Genomic DNA, 15833 nt, shown 5'->3' on the forward strand with positions numbered 1-15833 from the left:
AACTCTGCTCCATATAAACTCCAGAAGAGGTCAGAACTTTCTGAGATTGACAAAGAAATGCATGAGTTTGTATCGAAAAACTGTGTGCTACATATGCATATCAGTCCCAGATTTCTCACTGATGCAGTAAGCAAAGATTAACATTTTTGTGAAAAAATAACATTTAATATTGATATTTTGTAAACAGTTATTGAAATTAAAGAATGTTATCTTTCTCCTGCATCATTTTCAACAATAAAATATCTAGGATGTTTTTTTGGTATCGCTATTAAATGTAGTGTGCAATGTGTCACACACATGAGCATCATCTGTCAGGTGTGTCATGACTGAGAAAAGGTTGAGAACTACTGCCCTAGGGCATGTAGCAATGTCCTTAATGATCTTTAATATTGGTGGAGTGGAAAGCGCTGTCCATCTTTTGGGAAGGTGAGGGTGTGGCTTAGGGTCATTGGTTATCTGTATATTTTCTGTTTGTTATTTTGTTACTGAATTGGGGGGATGAAAATAATGGAAAAATTGTTTCCTTTTTTCATGTTTTCATGTTTGGTGAAAATAAGGAACACTGTATTCGGGGAGAATAATTTTACATGAATTGCGCATGAGACCATAAACACACGTGCATACGGGCTAGGGTGCACATGTATAAATTTTGAGCGCGTGCATAATATAAAATGCGTATAATTTTAACATTAAAGTGCATAAATGTGTGTACATTTACACATGGCTTTTCATTTACGAGCTACGGTGACAAGCAACTTCCAGTTCTTCAGGGGCAGGCTCATTCTGAGATGCCATTGTGCAGGCTGAACTTCACCACCAGGGACGTTGCCCGATTGACGTCCCTGGTGGATGAATCATGAGAGGGAGTTTTTCCCCATATCAGGAGTAAAGAGGAACCTCAGAATCATGAAGCAGGCCTGCAAAGGTGTGCAAAGAGTTTTTAACCCCAGAACATCATACCCTCATGGGGTAAATAGATTGTGGGTAGTAGGGGTGGGGGCTGATTAAGGTGTGTGTGGGGAATCACCAGGAGGGGCTACAGGGGTGTGGGGATGAGAGCAGGGACTGCTTAGGGTGAGAGAAGAGAGTCAGCATATTGAGGGGGGCCCCAATATATCCTACAGGTAGGGCAGGAGTCAGTAGGTAGGTATGGCTACAGTAACAGATGCACATGCCATTAACAGTATTTTAGTTTTATGCATGGATAACTGAATTTTGACTTGTATTTTGGAAAGGACTCCAGAAGGAATAACACGTGAAGGGAGGTAAAGTGATTTTTGTTTTAGTTGAAGTGATTAAGAATGCAAGAATATGAATAATGGTTCAGAGGGGAAACTGTGACAAGAGATGGGGAGAAAATGAGATCAAATCCAAGGGCTGGAACCTGCTCGGTCTTGTCGTAGAGCCCGACAGAAAGGTATGTCCATCTAAGCAAGACTACGAGATACTGCTTGAGAGGTTTTTGCATTCATTTATTATTACTTTATTTATAATTCAGTTCTTCAGGCACTTCAGAGCAGATTACATTCAGGTACTGTAAAGTTTTCACAGAGGGCTCACAATCTAGGTTTGTACCTGAAGCAAGGGAGGGGTAAGTGACTTGCCTAGGGTCACAAGAAGTGGCTGTGGGATTTGAGCACTGGCTTCTCTGGTTTGCAGCCTGCTCTAACCACTAGGCTGCTTCACGTCACCCTACACCTTGACTGCAGTTTCTCTTGCGATGAAGAACAAGTATGCAGCCCTGGAAATAGAGGCGCAACCATCCCAGAATCTAACTCTTGCATTAGATTTGTTGTTTAGGAGACACTGCTTTATGTTTTTATGGGGTTTTTTTTTTTTTTATTTCTTATGGTATCAGAAAGGGCTACTCCTTCCAAAAAGGATAAGCGAACTAAATTATTAGAAGAGACTGTGCCTGCTGACATGAAATTGAATTTCTGAGAGCTGAAAAATTCCTCTAACTCGCATTTTGTGAGCATTAAAGAGAGAGAGAGAGAGAGACTAATTACAACATATTCCACAGGGAGATCATTGCTTAGCATGGGAAAGCTCTGTTGCACAGTCAGTTAATCCCACAGAATAAAAGAAAGGTTACGGTATTGAAAAAATTATAGCTCTTGAATTTCCATTGAGGTCACTTTTAAAAGAAGAGGCCATACTGCCTTGTGCCTCGCATTGGTACAGTTAGGAACAAAGGTCAGGCTCTAGGGAAATTAATTTTCTCTTTTAGACATACAAAAAAACGCCAATTAGTCACACACTGTGCATAATGGTATGCAAAAGTGACACAGGCACTAAGTATGCAAAGATATGTTCTTTTACAATGAATTTGAAATGAACAGATCTGAAATTTCCATAGAAATACTAGAAGTAATGAAAATGCTGCAATGGGGCTTTCTAATTGAATTGTTTGTTCAGGAAGTAAAAGCTTTCTTCCCAAAATTTCATATAGTATTAATAACTATTAATAGCATAAAACTAATAAATAAATAAAATACATACATTAATTAATTAATTAATTTGGAATATTTAACAATATAAAATTGGTGCTGTTGTATGCGCATGGTGAGGATGGAACTTGGGAATACCTTCTTACCGAAGTCAACCAATAACTTGTGGTCTTTTCTAGAACCGAATTACAGTGGAGTTGTGATTTTTTTTGCCTTTTTCATGGTGGACCACCACCACCACCAAATTATGGGGGAGTTGTACAATCCCGTAGCCTGTTGTTTTTTGCAATCTGATTTTAAGATCCATTTTACAAGCAGCAGTAGCCCCAAAAGAGGGAGATTCCCATGCCATCATTAGTGCTTTTTGTAGCACCGAATGGGATGGATGAGCGGTGGTTTCTAATGGAATATCTAAAATCTTTAGAATCCTCATTACTTCTGCTTGAGGATCTGGTTCCTTCCTTATGTCTATTTTTAAGGTAATGCCAACTTTTTCAACAAAATGCGAGTAGGTTAGATCCTATGGAGGAGAGGAGTGCTCTGGTGGGTCTGAGGGTAGACTTGTGGAGCTGCCTGGGGACTCCTGATCTTACTGTGCTTTCTGGCCTTGGGGAGTATCTTGGTGAAGGTTCCCTTGATGAAAGGAGGAGGGGCTTTTTCTCCATTGCCTTCTGATGATTCTGATACAGCAAGCAGAGATGCTTCTGGCATAACTGTCTCCAGAACCATCGGTGGAAAATTCAGTGGTTGAATTTATGGGAATAGTGATGAGAAGAAATTCCACACATCAGTGATCTGTTCTTTCCCTTATTGGGAGTGATGGTGGGGAGAATGGGGCAGGGGGGGTGTTCTCCTCCAAATGTATAATCTTTTCTTGTTGTACCGCTATAATAGGTGGGCTGGGTAAGATGGAACATAGCGACTGAGATGTTTGTAGACCCTGTGGCCATAGGCCATATGGTAAAAAAGGGGTGGGTTCCCTTGATGACACTTGAATTGCCAACTCATATGAGGAACATATATCCCATGGAAACCTTGGAGGAAGGATTATTTTTTTTAGTGGAAAAGGACCTTTGTCTGGTTGCTGTGCCTTCTTTATAGGCTTCTACATAAGATAAGAAATTGCCATACTGGGTCACACCTAGGGTCCATCAAGCCCAGTATCCTGTTTCCAACAGTGGCCAATCCAGGCTACAAGTATCTGGCAAGTACCTAAACACTAAGTAGATCCCATGCTACTGATTACAGTAATAGCATTGGCTATTTTCTGTGTCGACTTGATTAATATCAGTTAATGGACTTCTCCAAGAAATTATCCAAACCTTTTTTAAACCTAGCTGCACTAACCACATCCTCTGGCAACAAATTCCAGGGTTTTAATTTCTCCATTTAGTTTTAAATGTGCTACTTGCTGACTTCATGAAATGCCTCTTAATTCTCCTATTATCCGAATGAGTAAATAACCGATTCACATGTACCTGTTCTGCATTATATGCATTGAGGAATGTGCCATATTCAGCACTGATTGGGTCATAAGCGCCAGTTGTTTTGATTTTGATCCATAAGGCACCATCTTCGATACTTCGTGTGCCCTCTTCGACACCTTAAACAACATCTTTGGTTCATGGTGCATTGTTTTTGACATATAGTGCATCGTCTTCGATGCAAGGAACAACAGCTTTTGCATGGGATGTGCCAACTTCAATGCATGCTGCTTCATCTTCAGCGGAGGACACATCGGGATGGCTTCTATAATGCATGCTGTGTCCCTGCAGTCATTGACTCCTTTGGCGCCCCTTTTTGCATCAGTTTTATTCTGGCCTCTCCGGTGGAGGCTGGCCTATGCTCCTGAGAGTAGGAGTCCAGTAATTGACATGGGGAAGATTTGGTTGATGTGTCTCGGTTTTCTCGATCTCTTGAAGAGGCTGAGAAGGCCAATGAGCGCTCCAAAGCTGGGGCATCCTCTATAAGAAGTCTTGCCATTTTTTTTTAACTCTTTGCTACTGAGCCCTTGGCAATATCCGTTCACAGTTCCGGCAATTTGCCTGATTGTATTATGTGCCTAGGCAGAGGTAACAATAGTTGTGGCCATCTGTGATGGACATGATATGGCTACAGCTACAATATTTGAACCCAGAAGTTTTTTTTCTGATCCATGATAAGCACTGAAAAGTGCTGTTTTAGACTTCCTGTAAGCAAGTATTTATTTTTGTGAGGAAAGGAATTGAGGGAGATTCCACCATCCGTGCTCTTATCAGATTAAAAAGAACAAAAGAGGAGCCTTTTGTACAGGAACTGCTTCACATGCCCAGTAGGGTAAAAGCTCGAAAGCTTTGAGAGACATCTCCACCTGGTGCAGCTCAATGAGATCACCCATGAAGCATGGCTAATTCAGCCTGCTTATCAATGAAAAATTATCTTTTTAAATTCTAGTCATGTCATCCAGTGTTTGCATCTTCTCACCCATTGGTATAATCTGTTGTTTTTCTAAGCATATTCTCCATTCTATCATCCAAGCAATTAATACAACTGTACAAAAATGTTGTACCCATTGTCATACACATCTGCAATGTGGTTAAAGCAATAGGCTGAAAACTAGGCAAGGTGTAGGGTTCATATATCCATAGTAATGGCGGAAAAGGACCAAATGGACCATCCAGTCAGCCCAGCAAGCGTCTTAGGGCCGGTGCAAGGGGATTGGGCGCCCTAGTCTCCTTCAGCCTTGTGCCGCCCCCAGCCCCGCCCCCTGTCACAGCCCCAATTCCTCCCCCCCCCCCCAAAAGAAAACTTACAAAATACCTGGTGGTCCAGGTGGGGGCCGGGAGCGATCTGCCGCTCCCGGGGCCTCGGCTGCCTCTAACCCAAATGGCATTGGTGGCCTTTAGCCCCTACCATGTGACAGGGGTTACCGGTGCCATTGGCTCCCGGGCCCTCCACTGGACCACGAGGAGGGCATCGGGAGGGTGGCACAGTGAGGCGGGGCTGGCAGAATTTTGAAAGGGCTCGTGTGCTTTGCTTATGGATTTGGTTTTAAAAGCAGTCCTGTGCTTTTTCACTTATGACTGCGTAGCAATACGCTAGACCGTAGAAAGCAGGGCCCGTGTTGGTTGTCTGAATCCAATTGCTCTTTCACTTTTGCACGTCCTTCTATTACCAACATATCTTTTAAGATGTGTCCTCCCATTTTACCATATTTGCTATTTTTTCTTCCATTTTCGTTTTTTATATTCCTGACTACTTCTTCAGTTTCTCTTAGCTTTTCTGGATATTGTCGCTTGTCTTCCTCTTTCTGCAATCTCTTGTAGAGTATGAATGCTAACCTTTATTTTTTCAGCTACTTCTTTAGAAACCATAGGGCCAGATCTTAAAATCTACGCACGGGCGTAGATTTGTTCACGCAACCCGGCGCGAACAAATCTACGCCTGATTTTATAACATGCACGCGCTGCCACGCGCATGTTATAAACTCCGGGCTCGGCACGCGCAAAGGGGTGCACACTTGTGCACCTTGCGCACGCCGAACCCGAGGGAAACCCCGATGGCTTTCCCCGTTCCCTCCAAGACCGCTCTGAAATCTCTTAAGGGTAGCAACTGCCAAGGTATCATGCCTTATAATAACCCATAAAAAACTGATTTTTAGCAACATCGGAGTGGCCTCAGAGGGAAGGTTTTTTTGCCCCTCCCCCCCCCACCTTCCTTCCCCTATCTAACCCACCCCCCCAGCCCTAACTAAATCGTCCCCTACCTTTATTTCAAAAGTTTCGCCTGCCGGCTTGCCATCCTCCAGCACAGGCCACTGTGCCAGAGGATTCGGCCCCGCCCCGGACCACCCCCAAACCGCCGCCACCCGGACCTGCCCCCTTCCCGCTCCTTTTTAGAAGCCCCGGGACAAATGCGCGTCCCGGGGCTTGCGCGCGCCGCCGAGCCTATGCAAGATAGGCTCGGCGCGCGCAGGGGCAGATTTTTTTCAGGTTACGCGCGTAGCCTTTGAAAATCTGCCCCATATTGTCCTCTTTTTCCTCTTTTCTCTATTTGCTCTTCTAACAAAAAGGTTAGAATCAGGTCTGGAATCCTAGTGCCAAGAGCCTTCATTCACACCTTTGGTGGGATTTTTTCTTATATTTCCACCCCCTCACCCTGTCCCAGCGTACTCTGGTCATTGTAATGGCAATTTTGAAGTTGTGTGTGTGTGTGTGTGTGTGTGTGGGGGGGGGGGGTGATGAGCACATGTGAGTGTGATGCATACTTGAGGTACAAGTGTGTGGTGGGGGGTGGTAAAAGAGGGAGCCCTATACAGGCTGATTTGCCCTGGGCCAAGCATCCCCCTCCCAAGATGCGCTTTGAGGAGAGGTACAGGAACATGTTTTGCTCTGCTGGGTCACAACCAATCCACTTCCTCCCTCCCCCTCACCGTGTTGCAAGTAAAGCTGAGAAAATGTCCAATGTGGTGTCCCATCCCATATCAAGCATTGTATATACTCATGAAAAATACTGAGTATTGTCTCATTCATTGTCCTATTTGCACATCTGTATCCATCAGTAGAAATAAAATGAAATTCACTTGCTATTGTCATGTATTTTGGGTGTGTGTATGCATACATACATACAAAGATGGGAGGAGAACATTGCGCAAAGCCTGTGATTTTTAGTTCTGACCCTCTTTTTATTTATAGTCAGCAGTTCACGATCCTGGTAGTTATTAGAGATGGGTCAACAGCTTGATCTGCAATCTAGTGGCCAAGTTGGTCTGTTGATGACATTTTAGTTCGCAGTCAAGCCTAGAATAGTATTAAAAGTTGCAAATAAGAGAAACATTACTTTAGTTCTCTCAACCTGTATTTGTTTCCAAGATTAGATGATTTTTTTTTAACCCTAATAAGATTCTAAAGTATTACTTGTTGAATCTAGGATCTAGAATGGCACAACATTTCTGATCACCAATTGGTGAGATGAGTGAAAATGTTTCATACAAAAGTACAGCAGCATCTTTTTAGGATGAGCCCTTAATAGCAATTATCCTCCCGGTCCACATCCTGTGGCAGAGAGGAAAAAAAAGAGAGAAGAAGGCTACAGTGCTAGGAATGTGGTTCTGATAAAAAATGATTAGGCTGCAGAAGGAATGGAAGCAGAGAGGGATAGGTTGCAGGGCTATGGAGAGGAGATAAAAGGAGAAAGAGATAGCACTGGAAAGGTTGGAGTAGTGAAGAGGGATAGAAGAGAAGAGAAGAAGCTGTAGGACAGGAGTGGCCAACTCTGGTCCTCAAGAGCCACAAACAGGCCAGGTTTTCAGGATATCCACAATGAATATGCATGAGATAGATTTGCAACTGCAAATGACCGCTCTCTGGTCTCATATAGGTAGTATTTATTCTTTCCCTGTGATCACAAACACCGAGAAGGGGTGTAAACCTTTGGAGCAGCTCAGTTACAAGCCAGCACAAGAAAATAAAACACTATAAATATCAGTAATAAAATCTTAAATTTAATATGCCAAATCACAAGAAGCCAGTCTAAAGATATTTAAATTGGTGTTAATTGGTAATAATAATAATAATAATATATACTGTCTTCTGTTGGCGCCAACACTGATCCAGGCCGCTGCATTCTGAGCAATGTGAAGTATCTGTGTAGTAGCAGCACTTAAACCAAAAAACAGAGTTAGAGTAATCCAAGCCCTGTAAAACTAGTACCAGAATCACTGTCCAAAAATCATTAAAGGGTAAACACGGTTTTAAATGCTGCAAAATATATAAATTATAAAATGCATTTTGCACTACCTTGCTCAAAATGGCTTAAAAGTTGAAGAGGTGTCAAATATTACTTCTAAATTCCTGACCTGAGCAGCAATTGGAAGATTCAGACCATTAATCTCGATGGTCCACAGATGATCGTCTTTAAGAAATCTAGATAGCTGCAAAATTTCAGTCTTTAAATGTAGAGAACCTTTATTGTCAAAGAGTCAGGATGCAGTACAATCAACTGCAGTTCTGACCCTAGACATTGCAGCAGACATAGTCACCCACAGGATTCGAAAACTGGTTATCATCTGCATATAATTTAAAATCTAGATTAAGATCAGGAGGAAAGCCACAAATCGGACGTCGTCAGAAAAAAACTAGTAGAAACATTAGGACCAATGGTCACCCTCTGAAAACGATTTGTTAAAAAAGATTGTAGCCACCTGTAAACAGTACTATTTTTACCAAGATCAGATAACCGTGCTAATAAAATCTCATGATCCAAAGTAGTGAACGGTGAAGAAATGTCTAAGAAAAATGTTTAAATATCTCTGTCCCAGATCAAATCCTCTATGGAAATTGTCCACACAGGCAAGTAACAAAGTTTTAGCACTGTGACTGACCAGTCCTGAACCCAAATTGTAAACAATCCAGTGACTCAAGGCTTGTTAATGTGCTTGGTCAATTGTTTTAAAACTACCCCTTCTAAAATGTTAGCTTAAAATGGCAGTCAGGTGACCTCTCAATAATTTGGTAACACTGTAAGAATAAGTGATGTGTTTTGCTTTTGTTTTAATTTGACCTTATACTTGCCTGTTTAAGGGCATCAGGTATATGATCTTCGGAAAGAGAAGAGTTTCTCTGTTCTCTCTCCTCGTCTCTGGCATGAGTTCCTCCCTTATAGCCAAGACTCATCCTTGCTAATAAAAACTTTTAATTTTGCTGTAAAAGTACTCTGCCACCTTTGCTTTTTCTCAATACCATTGCCTGCTAACCTTGGGGACTGTTGTTTTGTATGGCACTCTGGATAAGGATGCCAGTAAATATAAATAAAAAGCATATTTATTTAGTGCGAGACATTAAAAATGAGCTATTTTTTTTATTCTTCTGCCAATGCTTTAAAAAATAATTCAATTCAATACATTAATTTGTTGATCATTATATCTGCAGTCCACCGAATGTAAATTACAGGCAGTTACCCATCATCTAACACCATTTTATTCAAGGGGGTTCAAATTTTAAAACTAAATAACACTTGTGGTCATGTTTTGTATGTTGTGGATGTTGGTTGTTTCTCACAAGGTGCAATTTGAAATTCAACCTGCAGGTTAAAAATGTTTTAAATAATTCTCTAATTATCATTGATCAAAACAAACAGATCTGCATTGTGACCCATTATTTTACTTAAGTTATATATTAATAAATCTGTTTACACAGTTTTCAGCTTTACTTAAAGAATGTTCCTTGATGGCGCGACCTGCGTCAAGCCTTTTGTGAACAAGATCTGCTGTTCAGACTTAGTAAAAACTACTTTCATATCATTTGGCCCTTTCGACTACCCTTGAAGAACCTAAAAAGGCTTCAGCTTTGGAAAACGGAGAATCACATAAATAAATAACTGTACACATTTGTGAAATTCAGCCATATATGACAAAAAAAAAGTTCAGTAGGTAGAGTAGAAAAGCTGTCATTAGAGCTTGAAGAATTATCACTCGGTTTCTTTTCCTGGTGTTCCTGTAGTGCATTAAGGAACTCTGCTTCACTCAAGTGTAATACCTTCTGCTGCCTATTCCTCCATTTGACTATATTAGAGGATATGGACATCACACAGCCTACATCCATAGGTGCTCCCTACACGTTGCTCTCTGGAGTGGGTTGGTAAAAAAAGAGGAAGAAAGGAAAGGTCATTGGATCTCTGACTTTAACAAACTTTTTTTTCTCTCTTTTTGCTGCAGTTCTCACTCGTGCATTGGTTTTTATTTTCATTTTAGGAACTCTAATAGGGAATGATGATAGAAGTAATTGTTTTCATGAGATGCAATCATTGATTGCGTGAAGATGCAAATTGGGTAGGAAATGATCAGGCCCAGCATTTCATTATTGAGAATGAATTCCAGTATCTTAATTGATAAGTGTTTTTTTTTATTTTCTTTGACAGTTACCCTGCTGTTTGTGAATTCTTACAGCACAATAACTTGCTATCTATACTCCGAGCCCATGAAGCCCAGGATGCTGGGTAAGTTTTCCTGTGATATAATTTTTACTATTTAAGTTGTAGAATTCTTTGGCTTGCAAACATCTCTTTCTGCTTTCTTACTACAGTTGTGTTAGTTTTGGACTGGTCCTCATAGTTTCAGGGACAACCTGCTGAACGATGCTAAATGCCATCACTCATGTCCCATATGCATGCTAGTTAAAGGATGTTGTCATGTGTCATTGCATAAAGATGTCTGACAGAGACAGCCTAACATCCAAGTCTCCTGTCAATTAAGACTGGCAGGATAAGGCTGCATCACAAAGGTGTTATGCTAAGCCCCTTGGATAGAAGATGATTGCTAGTGTTATGACAATGCTTTATTTATACTTGAGTCACACTGAGTTGCGCCAGCCCTGACTGCAAGTACCAGAAATGACATTGCATTTGGAATATTGATTAAGTGAAAACAATAGGAGGGAATCCCTTTATACTGCAGAGACACAAACACTGCACATGGTAAAACTGCCTGCAGATTATTTATTTTGATTTATTACCTACATTTTTTGGAATACAAAATTCACTCAAGGCAGTTTACACTATAGCAGCAGATGAGCACATGGTCATCTGCAGCTTCACAATAGATAGTTTAAACAATTTTAAAGCATCAGAAATTTCACATTTCAATTTGACATTAAAAGGTGCTGGACAAGTACTGACTAAATTTTGCTGACTACGTTTAGGCATAGAGTGTAAATACTAGAAATTGAATTCCAGAAGTAGGCACACACAGCAGAAGTTTGATCGAGGTAGCATGTTGAGGCATTCAGGATGATGCCAAGTGGTGAACCCATGCTCCCTCAGTGTCTTTGTGATTAGCCTTTCGTTCTCACCACTTGACTTGAAAGCTCACTCCTTGCAACTGTCCAAGGCCCTGGAAATGAGTGAGTTAGGGGTTTGTACACTCTTTTGCATCTGGTCAGAGAAGAATGTATTTATTTTAGTTATTTATTTGTTGAGTTTTATATACCGTCATTTGGTAAAGCCATCACAACGGTTTATGTCTGAAGATTTGAAGTAATTGTGGTCCGGAAGAAACTGGAACAATGCTTTGTACATGGGGAAGTAACAAATCTGAAACAGTTTTGCCAGGGTCAGAGCACAGGGGCTTCAGCAGCTTCTGGTATTTATTTTTGTTGTCTGCAGTAAAGTGTAAGCGACTGCTGTCAGCAGCAGAGATAAATGACTTGAAACAGAAAGTGTCTTCGCTTTTTTTTTGCACTGAAATGCATCACATTGATGTTCCTTTAATGGAGATTTTGCATCAGAGTCTGTAGCTCAGTTTGTCCTGTTACACAAACTCATCCAGTGGGATGATACATTCTTGGGAAAAGCAGATTCTTGGGTAAAATTCTCAACAGATGTGACTGGTAATTGGTAAATAATACAACAGAGAGATTAGCGGAGAAATCAAAGAAACAAAAATGTATTTTGAGTTCTCATTAGAAAGATGCCAGGTACAGTGGATCAGTAAAGCTTCAATTTTGGATATTAGCAAGATTGTTTGTTCATTTAGTTAGCTTTATATACGCAGATCTTCAGCAAAATTCACAATTTGTATTTGGGTTTTCAAAAATAACTGCTATAATACCGCTGATTGTTCTATATTGAAATTCCAGTAACAGTTAAAAGTTAGTGTTTTTTAAGAGATGCAATTAGTTTTCAGTCGCTTTTGTGATGTGTCAAGCATTGCAGTTTCCTCCTCTTGTTATTAAAACGAACCCCACAATTAAAATATTCTGTATCGCATCTTCTGTGTAGTAAGGGAAAGGTGGATTTCTCGATTTGCTTTCAAAATCCCTCAGGCTTTGTAGTGTACCGCTGATTAACTATTGTACTGTTGGGACAACAAGCCAAGGGCATTCAAGATGAGGCACAGAAACTGTGCAATGAAAAACTGAACGTACTATCATGCCAGTCTGTGTTGTGTCGTGGGTTTCCCGTCAGTTTCATAGAGTGGGGGTTTGGCATCGGGGGCAACAGCTGAAAGGCATGACAGCGTTTCAAGAGTGGGAGGAGAAGGTTTCTCCACCGTAACTAGGCCCTTTCGCTCTGGGCCATTTAGCGGAAGAAAGCCTGATCTGAAGACCACAGCAGCGTTACCACATCCATGCTCTCTTTATCTGGGCCGTGGTAACTGCAGCGTTCTGCATCTGATTACTTTTATACCTCAGGAGGTCCATATCCAAAAGCCATTTAGATGGATAACCTAACCGTTACAATTTCGAGGTGTGAGAGGGTGAAGGAGGCACGGCCCGACAGGGCCTTTAAAGATATTTGGTGGGGGTGGATGGGGGGGGGGGGTCGCCCGAGGGATGGGACGGCCCACTCATGTTGTTTAATACTTTTCCTTTTGACAGCTCCACTTTAGCCAGAGATTGTTAAAGATATCCAGTTAAATAGCACGTTATCCGGCCACAGGAGGCTGGATAACTTTATAACCGAGCTGGCTATATTCAAACATAGCCGGTTAGGGATGTTTATCTCGCTGAATATATCGGGCAAGTTATCCAGCTGTCTGCTTAAACAATGTTTAAACTGTATGCAAATGCACAATTTACCACACACAGAAAAGCTATTTACCAAGTAAAAGCCTGCAGTGACTAAAACTGTCAGTTGCCAATTTTGTCTTTAATTTAAAACAGTTTGACAATTCTTTTTGTAAGTTCTTGGGGGGAGGGGGGGTTGCAAGTATTTTACGTATGCTGAAGCTATACTCAGAATCAGTAGAATTTGTTATGGTACATTATAAATAATGAGAATGAATAAATGAAATGAATGTATGTTGAAAAATACATTTTAAATAAAATGAATAAATAAAACGAACTGCACATCAGCAGGAAAAAAAATACCTTGGACAAAAAAAAGTACACACAGTGCTGCAAGAAGACCTCACTAACATGGTCACTTTTCAAATCACATTAGGGCCTTATCGCCGGCGTTACGGCCCTAGCGCTCGTGATAACGCCATAACGCCCACAATAAATAACGCATCGTGAGATGCGTATGCAAATTTTAAAATTTTTCCCAAATTGGAGGAGTTTGGGTGGAATTAGAGTGGAGTAAATGAAAATGCGGGATGCTTAATGTTGTGTGCGATAGCGTAACGCACGTTATCATGGGTTTTAACCCCAGAAATAACTGCACCTTTTTTCCTGGTGTTAGCTGTGCTTTATGCGCAAAACGGGATTTGCGCTAAAAATCATAAATCCCATTTCGGGCAGGAGAGGGGGGGGGGGGAGGAGAGAGAGAGAGAGAGAGAGAGCACGTGCCTCTGGGGAGGTTCACATATTAGGCAACTTTTTGTACCACTGTAGGAGGGGTAACTAGTAACTCGGGGTGAGGTTTTGGTGGTGGCCTAAGGTTTGGGGGACAGTTTTACATGCACAGTCAGAGGTACGAACATCTCAGTACACATCAGTGAAGATTTGATGTGATCTGGAGTGAGAAAAGGGAAACAAAGATGTGATTTGTACAGTGCACTCTCAACCTAGTTTGATGTAATCTCTACCTAGCTGCTATCAAGCTAGGTGGAGATGACAATGTACAAATCTCATCTTTATGTCCCTTTCATCACTCCAAATAACATCAAATCTTCACTGATGTGTACTATGCTATTCGTACCTCTGACTTTGCATGTAAAACTGTCCCCCAAACCTTAGGCTACCACCAAAACCTCACGCTGAGTTACTAGTTGCCCCTCCTACAATGGTATACATAGTTTGCTTATATGAGAGCCTTATAAAGAGGCTCTGTCTGGGCATTTCTCAGCTTGCGATGTGAAAATATTGCAGGTGTAATTAATTTAACGCACTTTGCAGTAAAATACCTATGCGATGCTGTAAAATAGCGCATGTTGTGGTATCTCGAAAATTACCCTAACCACGCCCCTTTTTTTATTGCAGGCACTATTTTTGCTATATTTATAGCAAAATGATACATCTAGGTCAAAATGTGGTAAATCATGGCATAGTTCTGTCTTTTAATAAACATAAGGGCCTCATCTCTATTGCTCAGGGCCCACTGTGCTTTGTGTGTGGTACAGGGGATCCTATAGAGGTAGAGTGCTCAGGCCTGGGGACAGAGGGGAAATGACTGTCACTAGAGGGGCCGCCACCCCTGGCAACCAACTAGGAGCACCAAGGGTGCATCTCAGGGAGGTATTCCTCCAGCCCTTGGACCAGTGAAGGTCCTGCAAGCCATGTGGATGTGCCATCAGGTCAGGGTAAGGCGTGACAGACTGCTGAAGGGAGAAAAACAGGGGAAAAAAACAAAAAAGAATACAATAAATAAAATATATGTGTGTTTGTGTGTTTAGATAGATAGATATAATAATGACCAAAATTGTGTTCAGGAACTGTAGTGTACTTGTCTCTCTGCACTGGGTAAATTAGCAACAGCAGTAATGAAAGTATGCAGTTTGCTCTTCTGGCCATTTGATGTTTCCTGTAATATTTGCTCTTTTGCCCAAATTTGGAGCTCTCCCTACTTGAGTTACGGCTCCTGTAATTTTGAATTCCCTCCTTTAGACATGCTGATTGGCTCTTTTCCTCTCATGAGAATCTGATTGGATGAGAGAGAGAGAGAATCAATCAGCCTGCAGCACAGTATTGCTACCGTGCCAGCAGCCTACTTATTTGATTCCACAGTAGGGGGATGAGTTTATTACGTGAAGAACAAGGTAGTGTAGAGTGTAAATTAGCTTGCTGTTCTAGGTAAGTCATTAGCTATAGCTATTATTAAGATTAACAGTGTGATGGAAATTGCTTCATTAGTCTCACTCCATTCTTGAAGCTCCCTAAATAGTTTCAGTAGATGGATGTCTGTTGTGCTTTTTTGCGTTTAGCTGCTGAGGGCCTTTTCCTGTCAGAATACAGCGTTTACAGCCGCTGTTTGTTTTACAGGTTCCCTGAACAGTGTCATGTGTTAGAGCTGCTTGATGGCTCTAAAACATGAGGACCAAGGCTGCACTAGCTGTTGTTATGAATCATGTGCAGTATATAGCGCATAGTTCTGCGTTTAAATGCCCCAATACATCATATGTATGGACTGATATGTTCTGGCCTGCTTAAGGTCATCAGATTTGCCACTCCATATCTCCAAGGGGGAGGGGGGGGGGGGGAAACACCTAGAGCTGGTCCTGTACATTTTTCTTAAGTCTGCAACTTCTAGCATGCTTACATATCCAATATGTTGACATAGGAAACATTTTTGTGACTTGTACCTGTTTTTCTTTAGGTATCGCATGTACAGGAAAAGTCAAACAACAGGCTTCCCTTCACTAATCACAATTTTTTCAGCACCTAACTATCTAGATGTATACAATAACAAAGGTAAGCATATCCTGTTCATGTCTATACCTTGTTGGGCTTTGGCGTTTTCTTTGCAGCA

At 41.3% G+C, this 15833-nt stretch overlaps 1 protein-coding gene across 5 annotated transcripts in view; it reads left to right on the plus strand.

Annotated features, from left to right (window-relative positions):
• Positions 1-15833, plus strand: part of PPP3CA (protein phosphatase 3 catalytic subunit alpha) — a 728982-nt gene that overhangs the window by 574195 nt on the left and 138954 nt on the right. For all 5 annotated transcript variants that reach the window (XM_029597060.1, XM_029597061.1, XM_029597063.1 and 2 more), the window contains exons 7-8: positions 10347-10424; positions 15681-15775. In XM_029597060.1, coding sequence (XP_029452920.1) covers positions 10347-10424; positions 15681-15775 — 173 coding nt within the window. The remainder of the gene's footprint in view (positions 1-10346; positions 10425-15680; positions 15776-15833) is intronic.

This window comes from Rhinatrema bivittatum, chromosome 1 (assembly GCF_901001135.1).
Source record: "Rhinatrema bivittatum chromosome 1, aRhiBiv1.1, whole genome shotgun sequence".
NCBI classification, from domain to species: Eukaryota; Metazoa; Chordata; class Amphibia; order Gymnophiona; family Rhinatrematidae; genus Rhinatrema; species Rhinatrema bivittatum.